The following is a 13950-nucleotide window of genomic DNA, read 5'->3' on the forward strand; positions in this document are numbered from 1 at the left end:
CTGCCTCCATGAGCAGCAAAATCCACAACCAAGAAAGTCGTGGATTTTTGCCGCGGGATAGCAGCGGTTTAGAAGGGGTTATAGCTCTGAACATGACTGAATGTTAAAAAAGTGAATTTAGACTCGCTTCAGAGTCTCTTTCACAGCTAAGAAACAGTGAGAGACAAGTTGAGATAAGTTTTGCTGCAGGAAACTTCAAAGTGTCATTATTTCTGCTTTGTTTTACAGCTTAAAAGACCGAGTGTGGTTTGTTAACTGCAAATATGACAGAATTATGCAATGTTATAAAAAAAACTATATAAATGAAAATAAAAATATGAGATTTTTCTTTGCTACTAATGTTCTATTCATTATCTTCACTACACATATAATTCATTATATCATACTTTTTTTCTGCTTCCGGTTTGCTTTAAAGTCACTCAAGACATAAGTTACTGTATATTACACATCACTAACGAAGCAACATTTGAAGCAGGAGGAAGGAAGAGGATTTGGGCTTGAATATAGGATTACATGCACTGGTATTTGTAGAATATTAATCTGAAGATTCCGATTTCACATAACAAGCATTTCACATGGATATTAGATTAGCCAGCTTTACCGTACCTTTCTGTTTATTGGAGCAGTGCAACCTGCATTATGAAGGTTAATGAAGCACAGAGTCCTGTGGCCTAGTAAGCAATATCTGTTTCTGTCCTTCCTACCCTAAAGATGAGAAACGTGTGTACATATCCATCTTGCCATTATACGCCTTGGCCTGGGGATGGATCTGTTTAAGCTGAACATCTCGATCCACAGTCTGAAGTGTGCGGGAAGCTTAACAGAACTGATTTTTAATGTCCTCACTTTGCTTTCGTAAATGACAGCAAAACGTATTTTTCTGGAGCTTTAATGCCCTGTTTATAAAACCAGATAGATCAGGGATTAAAAAGTGTGAGGTGTTACGTAAGAAAATAACTCAAATAAATGAATAGTCCCGGATACTAGTGATAAAAGCAGGTACAAAGTGACCTTTTTATCAGTCTGTCCTCACAAACCTAACCTGAAACTTTAAAGGCGCCCTACATCCTGCAATGTATGGACAGATCGATTAACAGACAGATGCCGCTCTAATTGAATCTGATTGGAGAGAGATCTGTTGGTTTCTCATACACCGCAGACTGAGCACCAATCAATTTCAGTATGACATCACTCAGGAATCGGCCTCCTGGCGCCGCATCCGCTACTTCCTTCCCCAAATGTTAATGTGCCCTCCCTGATGCCCATGCATTGACTGGCCAGCTGCTCTTAGTCTCTTTAGCTGTATTACCCATCATGCTCAGCCATACATAAGCGATAAGGATAAGAACCAGAGGCGCCAAAAAGAGTAAAAACAATATTAAGATTAAAAATTGGGGGGAGACGTACTCGCCACCCATCAAACAGACCAAAAACCAATGGAAGACACAATGTCTGGTCAAAAATTCAGCAATTTATTAGTACTCTCACTGAGGCGCTTAGCTCGTTCCAGACCCCCAACTGCTTGTGCTCCTGTTTGATTGCCTGAGGAAGCGGGATAATCCCGTGAAACGCGTAGCACCCGGGAGTACTAAAAAATTGCTGAATTTTTGACCAGACATTGTGTCTTCCATTGGTTTTTGGTCTGTTTGATGGGTGGCGAGTACGTCTCCCCCCAATTTTTAATCTTAATATTGTTTTTACTCTTTTTGGCGCCTCTGGTTCTTATCCTTATCACAATGCAATCCACCTATGGTGGCAAGGATTCTTCCTAATTTCCTTCTACAGAGAGCGACATCTTATACCTGAGTGGGGTCAGGTACTAATTCTCCCCACCGGCATATGGAGTGGTTGCCTAGGGGCAACCCATGTTTGTGAGTATAACTTTTTCCACCTAATTTTCTCTATTGCTTTGAAATACTGCACCATTTGGGCTCTCGGTCTTTTTGTTTTTGTTTCTGAAGCCATACATAAGCGGTTGGCAACGATCGGGCAAAGCAGTGGACAAGACCGGGAGTCCATGGAGCAGGTAAGATTTCCAATGCATGAGCATCCGACCCATCAGTGTGGGGACAGTAATATAGTGTCTCTGTGTCTCAATGTCTCTGATAATTATGTGACTAAGGGACAGATTTACTGCTATTTGAGTAAGACACATAGCACTGTGTATTAGAAAATGCCTGTTTCACACTTTGCATATATGGTGGTAAAATTTGCCTATGCCATCTATGCACATACTTTTTACCAGTGGTTAATGAATGTAACCCACTGCTTCTTGTCTATCAAAACCACATACAGTACAGTTGTAATTTTCAGATGCATTCATCTGTACAATGCATAATCTATGGTACATGGGGGAGCTAAATTCTGTATACTTTACCACTTGAGGACCGTGGGCTTTACCCCCCTTAAGGACCGGCCACTTTTTTTTCCATTCAGACCACTGCAGCTTTCACGGTTTATTGCTCGCTCATACAACCTACCACCTAAATGAATTTTGGCTCCTTTTCTTGTCACTAATAAAGCTTTCTTTTGGTGCTATTTGATTGCTCCTGCGATTTTTACTTTTTATTATATTCATCAAAAAAGGCATGAATTTTGGCAAAAAAATGATTTTTTTAACTTTCTGTGCTGACATTTTTCAAATAAAGTAAAATTTCTGTATACATGCAGCGCGAAAAATGTGGACAAACATGTTTTGATAAAAAAAAACCCATTCAGTGTATATTTATTGGTTTGGGTAAAAGTTATAGCGTTTACAAACTATGGTGCAAAAAGTGAATTTTCCCATTTTCAAGCATCTATGACTTTTCTGACCACCTGACATGTTTCATGAGGGGCTAGAATTCCAGGATAGTATAAATACCCCATTTTGGAAAGAAGACATCCCAAAGTATTCACTGAGAGGCATAGTGAGTTCATAGAAGATATTAATTTTTGTCACAAGTAAGCGGAAAATGACACTTTGTGACAAAAAAAAAAAGTTTCCATTTCTTCTAACTTGCGACAAAAAAAAATGAAATCTGCCACGGACTCACCATGCCCCTCTCTGAATACCTTGAAGTCTCTACTTTCCAAAATGGGGTCATTTGTGGGGTGTGTTTACTGTCCTCGCATTTTGGGGGGTGCTAATTTGTAAGCACCCCTGTAAAGCCTAAAGGTGCTCATTGGACTTTGGGCCCCTTAGCGCAGTTAGGCTGCAAAAAAGTGCCACACATGTGGTATTGCCGTACTCAGGAGAAGTAGTATAATGTGTTTTGGGGTGTATTTTTACACATACCGATGCTGGGTGGGAGAAATATCTCTGTAAATGACAATTTGTTAATTTTTTTTACACACAATTGTCCATTTACAGAGATCTTTCTCCCACTCAGCATGGGTATGTGTAAAAATACACCCCAAAACACATTATACTACTTCTCCTGAGTACGGCGATACCACATGTGTGGCACTTTTTTGCACCCTAACTGCGCTAAGGGGCCCAAAGTCCAATGAGTACCTTTAGGATTTCACAGGTCATTTTGAGAAATTTTGTTTCAAGACTACTCCTCACGGTTTAGGGCCCCTAAAATGCCCGGACAGTATAGGAACCCCACAAGTGACCCCATTTTAGAAAGAAGACACCCCAAGGTATTCCGTTAGTAGTACGGTGAGTTCATAGAAGATTTTATTTTTTGTCACAAGTTAGCGGAAAATGACACTTTGTGAAAAAAAAACAATAAAAATCAATTTCCGATAACTTGTGACGAAAAGTAAAATCTTCTATGAACTCACCGTACTACTAACAGAATACCTTGGGGTGTCTTCTTTCTAAAATGGAGTCCTGGCATTTTAAGGGCCCTAAACCGTGAGGAGTAGTCTTGAAACAAGACCTTTGGGTGTCTTCTTTCTAGAATGGGGTCATTTGTGGGGTTCCTATACTGCCCTGGCATTTTAGGGGCCCTAAACCGTGAGGAGTAGTCTTGAAACCAACAATGTCGCAAAATGACCTGTGAAATCCTAAAGGTACTTATTGGACTTTGGGCCCCTTAGCGTACTTAGGGTGTAAAAAAGTGCCACATATGTGGTACCGCCGTACTCAGGAGAAGTAGTATAATGTGTTTTGGGGTGTATTTTTACACATACCCATGCTGGGTGGGAGAAATATCTCTGTAAATGACAATTGTTTGATTTTTTTGTACACACAATTGTCCATTTACAAAGAGATTTCTCCCACCCAGCATGGGTATGTGTAAAAATACACCCCAAAACACATTTTACTACTTCTCCTGAGTACGGCGATACCACATGTGTGACACTTTTTTGCAGCCTAGGTGCGCTAAGGGGCCCAACGTCCTAATCACAGGTAATTTTGAGGCTTTTGTTTTCTAGACTACTCCTCACGGTTTAGGGCCCCTAAAATGCCAGGGCAGTATAGGAACCCCACAAGTGACCCCATTTTAGAAAGAAGACACCCCAAGGTATTCCGTTAGGTGTATGGCGAGTTCATAGAAGATTTTATTTTTTGTCACAAGTTAGTGAAAAATGACACTTAGCGGAAATTGATTTTTGTTTTTTTTTCACAAACTTTTGACAAAAAATAAAATCTTCTATGAACTCGTCATACACCTAACAGAATACATTGGGGTGTCTTTTTTCTAAAATGGGGTCAGTTTGTGGGGTTCCTATACCGCCCTGGCATTTTACGGGCCCAAAACCGTGAGTAGTCTGGAAACCAAATGTCTCAAAATGACTGTTCAGGGGTATAAGCATCTGAAAATTTTGATGACAGGTGGTCTATGAGGGGGCGAATTTTGTGGAACCGGTCATAAGCAGGGTGGCCTTTTAGATGACAGGTTGTATTGGGCCTGATCTGATGGATAGGAGTGCTAGGGGGTGACAGGAGGTGATTGATGGGTGTCTCAGGGGGTGGTTAGAGGGGAAAATAGATGCAATCAATGCACTGGGGAGGTGATCGGAAGGGGGTCTGAGGGGGATCTGAGGGTTTGGCCGAGTGATTAAGAGCCCACACGGGGCAAATTAGGGCCTGATCTGATGGGTAGGCGTGCTAGGGGGTGACATGAGGTGATTGATGGGTGTCGCAAGGTGTGAATAGAGGGGGTAATAGATGCAAGCAATGCACTGGCGAGGTGATCAGGGCTGGGGTCTGAGGGCGTTCTGAGGGTATGGGCGGGTGATTCAGTGCCCTAGGGGCAGATAGGGGTCTAATCTGATGGGTAGCAGTGACAGGAGGTGATTGCTGGGTAATTAGTGGGTGTTTGGAGGAGAGAACAGATGTAAACACTGCACTTGGGAGGTGATCTGATGTCGGATCTGCGGGCGATCTATTGGTGTGGGTGGGTGATCAGATTGCCCGCAAGGGGCAGGTTAGGGGCTGATTGATGGGTTGCAGTGACAGGGGGTGATTGATGGGTGGCAGTGACAGGGGGTGATTGATGGGTGATCAGTGGGTTATTACAGGGAAGGACAGATGTAAATAATGCCCTGGCGAATTGATAAGGGGGGGTCTGAGGGCAATCTGAGCGTGTAGGTGGGTGATTGGGTGCCTGCAAGGGGCAGATTAGGGTCTGATCTGATGGGTAACAGTGACAGGTGGTGATAGGGGGTGATTGATGGGTAATTAGTGGGTGTTTCGAGTAGACAATAGATGTAAACACTGCGCTTGGGTGGTGATCTGATGTCGGATCTGCGGGCGATCTATTGGTGTGGGTGGGTGATCAGATTGCCCGCAAGGGGCAGGTTAGGGGCTGATTGATGAGTGGCAGTGACAGGTGGTGATTGATGGGTGGCAGTGACAGGGGGTGATTGATGGGTGGCAGTGACAGGGGGTGATTGATGGGTGATTGACAGGTGATCAGTGGGTTATTACAGGGAAGCACAGATGTAAATATTGCACTGGCGAATTGATAAGGGAGGGTCTGAGGTCAATCTGAGCATGTAGGCGGGTGATTGGGTGCCCGCAAGGGGCAGATTAGGGTCTGATCTGATGGGTAACAGTGACAGGTGGTGATAGGGAGTGATTGATGGGTGATTGATGGGTAATTAGTGGGTGTTTAGAGGAGAGAATAGATGTAAACACTGCGCTTGGGTGGTGATCTGATGTCGGATCTGCGGGCGATCTATTGGTGTGGGTGGGTGATCAGATTGCCCGCAAGGGGCAGGTTAGGGGCTGATTGATGGGTGGCAGTGACAGGGGGTGATTGATGGGTGGCAGTGACAGGGGGTGATTGATGGGTGATTGACAGGTGATTGACAGGTGATCAGTGGGTTATTACAGGGAAGGACAGATGTAAATAATGCCCTGGCGAATTGATAAGGGGGGGTCTGAGGGCAATCTGAGCGTGTAGGCGGGTGATTGGGTGCCCGCAAGGGGCAGATTAGGGTCTGATCTGATGAGTAACAGTGACAGGTGGTGATAGTGGGTGATTGATGGGTGATTGATGAATAATTAGTGGGTGTTTAGAGGAGAGAATAGATGTAAACACTGCGCTTGGGTGGTGATCTGATGTCGGATCTGCGGGCGAACTATCGGTGTGGGTGGGTGATCAGATTGCCCGCAAGGGGCAGGTTAGGGGCTGATTGATGGGTGGCAGTGACAGGGGGTGATTGACGGGTGATTGACAGGTGATTGACAGGTGATCAAGGGGGATAGATGCATACAGTACACGGGGGGGGGGGGGGGGTCTGGGGAGAATCTGAGGGGTGGGGGTGATCAGGAGGGGGCAGGGGGCAGGGGGGGTTAAAAAAAATAGCGTTGACAGATAGTGACAGGGAGTGATTGATGGGTGATTAGGGGGTGATTGGGTGTAAACAGGAGTGGGGGGGTGGGCAGGGGGGGTCTGAGGGGTGCTGTGGGCGATCTGGGGCAGGGGGGGAGAAATCAGTGTGCTTGGGTGCGAGATAGGGTGGCTGCAGCCTGCCCTGGTGGTCCCTCGGACACTGGGACCACCAGGGCAGGAGGCAGCCTGTATAATACACTTTGTAAACATTACAAAGTGTATTATACACTTTGTATGCGGCGATCGTCGGGTTAACATCCCGCCGGCGCTTCAGTATGGCCGGCGGGATGTTGCGGCGGGTATGTGGAGACAGGCGCCGGCGGAGGATCGTGTCACGGATGACGCGATCACTCCGCCCATGCCCCTACAAGGACCGCCGCCATTTGTCAATACGGCGGTCGGGAAGTGGTTAAAGATGCAGCTCACCAAGAAGCATGTGATAAAATTGGGGGCCAGACCACCAGCTGAAATTTTCCTTTAGGCCAAAATTTGCTAATGTTTCACTTTGTGTGTATTTTCTAATTCACAATCATAAGCTACTATGGGAAGAACACACACTTAAAACACAGATGAACACACATCGTCCAAAAATGTGTGTGTGAAAAAACATTTGCAGACAAGTGTGAACTCTCCCTTGTAGTCAGCATCACCAAGTGCTGATTTCCTGCAGGCAATGGGGGCTGTTCCACTGCACTTCCTCTTGAACGTCACTTTAATTAGAGAAAATATATAACTAAATAAGAAACAAATCTATGATATGGGAAAAGTGCAAGACGTAGCATACTGTAATGTTCAATGGCTGCAGAGATCTGAACTCTTTGGCTTTAATTAGTGGCATAACTACAATTCATCCACCCCCCAGGCAAAGCTCTGATGGGCCTCCCCAATGCTCAACCCCTTCCCTTGTCTCCCCTTGGTGCCCTTCACAGCATTGGGGCCCATCTCAAAAGGCTGATAAAACAAGTGTGGTCATCATGATCTTCACACCAATAACAAGTGCAGCCTCAAAAATACCTGATCTGAAGTATTGTCACCTGTATCGGAGGAAGGGAAGGTTAGCAATTGTGGGCACAAAATGGCTCTGGGCCACCTGTGACTGCAGGTGCTTCTCTCCTCTAGTTACGCCCCTGGCTTCAAGTGAAAATTTCTGTTGATGCAACTAATCTAGCAAATATAAAACACAAACTCCATTTGTCTTTACCTAGACTCATTATATACCAATGGGCAGGGGCGTAACAATAGACTCTGCAAGGGGGGCCTCCGCAGGGGGGCCCAGAAGCCACAGGGGGGCCATGAGGGGAAAAGTTTGAGTGACTGACAACTAAGGGCATGGAGAGAAAAAACATATTTTGCTCTCACACCATTGTTATGTTGACTGCATGTGTCCACCACACAGATAAGGACTCATACACACTTTGGAATTTGTTCACTGTCCCTGCTCCCTAGGGTTTCGTAAAAACCATCTGTCTCACACTGCAGCAAGGTTCTGATGACTTCATGTACAATGTTACAAACAAAGAAGTCACAGGTTAAAAAAAAGTTGTAGACTGTCCCTTATCTGCAATCACTCCAAAGAGATTCCTAGATTCTTGTTACACACAGGCTAATGACTGTATGGTGCCTGATTACTTTTACAACACATTGGAGTGGGTAAGATTGATGTCTGACTGTTGCTGCCTCATTGAGTGCTTGTTGTCTCATACTGAGTCAAAGATCCGTAATACAGTAAGAGTATCAATCAGTGACATTCTGAATGTTTTGCCAAAGTTACAGTAAATACTACCGTATATCTTGTGTTCAGCATGTCATTGTTGTTCCTCCATATAGCATGTGCTCTCATGTAGTAAATAATATGACTGTGTGTGTATATGTATGTACTGTGAGCAGAGCTGCGACGAGGGACTTATCGGCTGCAAGGGGCTGGAGGAAGCCCCGGGTAAGTATATCTGGGGGTAGCATAGATTGCCTGACGTTTCCTTTAAGTCTAAGTGTTTTTATCTGCATGGGGAAAACACATTGATCCTCAGTTTTCCTGTGCAGAAAGCGAGGGGGTGGGGGGGCCCCATCCAAAGTTTTGCAGGGGGGCCCAGTGATGTCTAGTTACGCCCCTGCCAATGGGTGGAGTTTCTGTTTTGACCATTTTTTTCAATTAAAAATACTGATTAAATATGAAATAAGACCAAGAAAAATAATATTTCTCACCCCCTCCCTATTACTGATCTGACAATAGATTAAGTAAAAAATACATTAACATACATGTCATATGGAGTAAGAAAAAAAAAAGTATGGTGCCACCACCACCACTGTCTCCAGGCTCTTGAAAGACTGCTTCAAAAAAAACACCACCACAGCAGTCTTAATACAAACTTCCGGAGAAGAACTAAGGTACTTCAGAGGACCTTTTATTTTATTTGTTATATCAGTAATGGCGTAAGGAGTTGAGGACAGTATTTCTACTGTACCTGGAGTTTAATAAATTGTTCTTCAAAACATAAAAGATGCCTCGTCTAATCTTATAGTGGAATATTAACAGCTGCATAAGGGATATATTTTGTTTCACGCATAGCTCTGAAAAAGACATTAAATAACCACCATGCATTACTAACAACATCTTGGGGGAACACAAATCCACGTACGTCAGCACAGCGAGATATTAATCTGGAAGCTGTTTGAGTTGACTTTACTCACCTTGATACTGTGCGCTAAAGCCTTTCTGCTTATGATTGCCATCAGATGTAAAGTGAATCCGCAACCAATTTTTACTACTGATGACTGGTGGTGGTAAATTTGAGCCTGTAAACCTGAAAGAGAAACAAAATAAATAAAGCAAAGGCATTATTATTTGTATATTTAATTAGTTTGTGGCCATCTTAAAGGAACAATCCAGCGAAAAAAGTAAGCAATTCAAATCTGTCAGATCCAACAGGTTTTGGACTAGTCCATCTCCTCATGGAGGAGGGTTCTCATGGTTTTCTTTGTTTTCAAAAGCATTTCCTGAATGGCAGTTGCTAAGACTAACTGACAAAATAGTGTACAAGTAAGTAGGAAGGCTGGCTGGTATCTTACTATTTTGGCACTTAATCTTGCATTCCTGAAATGCTTTTGAAAACATACAACATCCTGAGAATCCCCCATGAGGAAATGGACTAGTCCGAAATCTGTTGGTTCTGTCAGATTTTAACTGCTTACTTTTTTTGCTGGATTGGTCCTTTAAATAAAATAATATATTCATGTCTCCACTGAGCATGCTCCAGATCTATAATTTTCAGTCCTAACACTCCTAAAGGAAAAGGATTAATTTTACAAATTGTGTACACCTCTATTTCAAGAAAGAATTGGGCTTACATCAAAAGTACTTCCTACTGCCTCTTACTGTAGACCACAGGATATGACATCAGTTAGTCTGTATACAGCATCTTGGATGAGACTGGCCTGTATAACTGCATGTTGCTTGACAGAACATGTTTCCTGAAGTGAGAAATAAAAAGCTGATGCTTTTATAGCAATGAAAGAAAGAGTGATCACACTATTCTGTGTTGTCAAAACTGGGTCACATTAAGTGAAGCCGCCTTGCACTGGGAAATCAATACGTCCTAGAGTGTCCCACCACAAAAATATAGATTTTAAGGTCTTTTTCTGCAGTAGTTCACTTTAAAGAATGTCATCGTTAAAGTGAACTACTGCAGTGCCACAATAAGGAGAATTATTGGCACGAAAGGTACTTTGACATTTTTTATAAGGTGCTTCAATCTGCCAGATGTTTTAAGCCTGGCTTAGAGAGCACAACAAAGCATTACAGTATCGGGGTTTTGAATGGGTTGGTATCATAGTCTATATCAGATCAATGCAGATCATGTGGTTGGATACAATGATGTGAGTCGGAGAGTCGGTGACATTTGTGTACAGGCTTTTAAATGTCACAGCAACGCATAGTTAACATATTTGTTGCGCTACTTGCCCAATGTATGTTAAGTACTTTGCATAATTCTCAGTTAAATGTATGTGTATATGCAATATTTACTGATATTATATATCTGGATACTAGAAGGACTGTTTCAAAGCTCTATTAGACTTTAAATGCATCGTGCAGCAAATACAAAGTGATGGGTGGGGAAAGATCTAGCCTCCTATCTTAAGCTAACATAAAGTGAAATTAAGGTATAAGGAAGAAGGATGGTCCGCACTTGACAGTGAAGTATAGAACTTTATTGTGGACGTATCCAAAATTTCCACGGCAGGCTTTAGATAGCTGACATGTTTCGGACTAACCGTCCTTATTCATAGCTATGGGATAGCCTTATTCAGAGCTATGAATAAGGACGGTTAGTCCGAAACATGTCAGCTATCTAAAGCCTGCCGTGGAAATTTTGGATATGTCCACAATAAAGTTCTATACTTCACTGTCAAGTGCGGACCATCCTTCTTCCTTTTGCCTGATTTTGGACTAGCTGCCCAGGTCGAGCACTGTGGTGAGGGTAAGTGGAGTAGAGCGGTGTTCTCCCCTGGTTTGTGTGAAATTAAAGTATAAAGATAAATAATTGTATGCGTAGCACAAATTCTAAATAGAACTTTCCTAGAATTCCATGTTTTTATTTTAATTTTAATGGCAGAGATTGAGGTTTCTGAGCATTTTTCATGGCTGCTGTTAATTTATCTCCCACACTAAGAAATGATGGCCTGTTGGATTCTTAATCACTGGCCTGTTATAAGTGTTTGCACAGACATACAGAAGTGTTATGACCTCTAATTAGTTTCCAGGAGAACTGTCACTGCAGTCTGACTTCTCTGACTGCCAAAATAAATCACCTGCTTATTAGACCTTGCAATGGCAAAAACAGTGGCAATTTCCATGTAAGATCATGCTATCTTGTTTTAGGTGTGCAATTCAGATACTAATACAGCCAAAAGGTCATCAGGGCAGCCAAGCAACTGGCATTGGATAATAGGAAAGAAATATAGACACTTCCAAATGACTCCCTTTACAGCCAGGAGGACATATTGCTGCTTATTAAAACAGCTACAGGCACTCAAAACACTGTTACCTGGGTGAGATATTCAATTTTATATTGTGGCACATCCTGTATTACAGCAACTCTCAATTGGGTGGACTTTGAGCTGGGTAGTGTTGACCTATTTTTTTTGCTAATAACATTAATTTACACATTTGTAAGCCAGTGTGTGGCAACTCTTTTTGTCCCATTACTGTTCTTGTTTTATTATAACTGTACACAGGAATGCAATAAAATGATTGAAACTAGATATGAATGATGCAGAAGGTAATGATCAAAAACCCATGGAGGAAATTTATGAAGCAAAGCTGTGACAGGATCAAGTGTTTATCTAGTTTAAATCAGGTGGCATCTCATTTATTAAAACCATTTGAAATAGATTGTCTCTGCTGTTTCTGTAATGAGTGGCTGATCGAAAATTTTTCAAACATTGCTTTAGCCATTTTTGCAAAATAACTGTGACAGGAAGAGACATGCATATCAGATTAGTCTTAAGAGTGGTCTTGGGCCAAGCTTTAATTGAGAGAAGCCTTAGAGCCAACTGAAGATTCAAAATGTATTATTACTCTAGGAATTCTTTAGCATAGACTTGTAGCTGCACAGGACAATAGCAGCAGCAGATGTATCTGGAGATTTGTAGATGCTCGCCTGTTGATCATCACCCTTGTGACTGGGAGACTGATTAACTGTGAGTCATAAAACATACTCTGTTTCGTTTTTCCTGTTCTGCAATTCCTTATTGTACAGCAATATGCTCAGATCTACCCACAAAACCACCACAAGACATCACAGATGCCACCTAAGATCTGTAAATTAGTGTAAGGTTGGAAATTATTGTAATAAAAAGCAGCAACAGGTCAGATAGGAAAATATGAAACATAGGTAGGAAGATATCAAATGTGAAACATCAAACACAATGTATCTTGGTTTTTCTGTGCTCCATATGCCATTGTTAAAATGGGGGGCAGGGCAAGGCCTCTTCCGCTAACAATTTGCTCTCAACACATCTCAGTGTTTTGTATTTTAAAATTAGAAACAAAATACCTTTCCATCAACATTTCATACAGTAAAATGTAACTTCTTTTCAAGCCTGGGATCTGTACTCTGTAGTAATAACACTCTTACCTTAATGTTATTATCTCAGCACAAATAATGTCCATAACACTTTAATGTAATGTCATTAGGAGTAAGACCTCTGTGGTCCCTGCATAAATTAGTCCCCATGACTTGCTAGGCTCACCAAGGAACCATCTTGTTATGAATCACAAGCTGCATAAATGGTTTAAGTCCTTTGTGAGTGGCTTCATTTTTTTTTTTTACTGCAGTGACCTCATTGAGGATGCTCATTCATTACTAGGATGTGCACTGCCACTTAAAGGCAATGCAGTAGTTTATTAGATAGTAATATCTGTTATCGAGGATCTTTTAAGGCTATTATGTCCCTGTTCATTCCTATTAGTTTGCAGTCCCAGAGGTTAAACAGTGCCCTCTGTAGTCAGAAATATTTCATTAAGCTGTCACTTTGTGTTTAGAAAACACTAATCTGTCTCATTTGTACTTACTAGTCTAGAATCTATGCTGTTAATGCATGCTTCAAATCTGACTGTGTGTAGATAGTGGGCAGGATAATCAGCTTTAAGTGAGGGAAACAGAAAGAACTTGTCTGGGTACTCCAAGAAAGAGCAGGCACATACCACATGCAAACAATATGTACAGAAGTCCTTTTCAGCCTCACAGTCAATAAACATAATAAAATAAGTGAATAAAGAAGAAACTCAAAATACATTTTATTTTTCCCCTAAACAAGAGACCTCCTGAGCTGTAAAAAGACTTAAGGAGCTACTTGTGAAGTGTGTCCAAGTCATAAAATTATTGTTCTTTTTAAAGCAAAATGACTTTGTAAATAGCGGGGCCGTATATCCTAGCTGGCAATTTACAATTATGGTGGATGAATGGATCTCTCCAGGTGAAAACTACTTAAATAGCTTGTTCTTCCATGGCCTCGGAAAATCTCTTCTATACGTGGCTCTCAAACACCCACCTGGACTCCATTTCTATTTGAAAGCAGCCGCAAGAGCTGGTAGAACACAAAGGCCTGTGTTCCGAGGTTACTTCAGAGACCACACCTGGCATCTGTGAAGAACCGCTACAAACTTTTATGAATA

The 13950-nt window shown here is 42.2% G+C and overlaps 1 protein-coding gene across 4 annotated transcripts in view; it reads right to left on the minus strand.

The window, feature by feature from the left end:
- CSMD2 (CUB and Sushi multiple domains 2) overlaps positions 1-13950 on the minus strand; it is a 1291405-nt gene that overhangs the window by 525935 nt on the left and 751520 nt on the right. For all 4 annotated transcript variants that reach the window (XM_068268938.1, XM_068268934.1, XM_068268936.1 and 1 more), the window contains one exon: positions 9465-9577. In XM_068268938.1, the coding sequence (XP_068125039.1) occupies positions 9465-9577 (113 nt within the window). The remainder of the gene's footprint in view (positions 1-9464; positions 9578-13950) is intronic.

Source organism: Hyperolius riggenbachi, chromosome 2 (assembly GCF_040937935.1).
Source record: "Hyperolius riggenbachi isolate aHypRig1 chromosome 2, aHypRig1.pri, whole genome shotgun sequence".
NCBI classification, from domain to species: Eukaryota; Metazoa; Chordata; class Amphibia; order Anura; family Hyperoliidae; genus Hyperolius; species Hyperolius riggenbachi.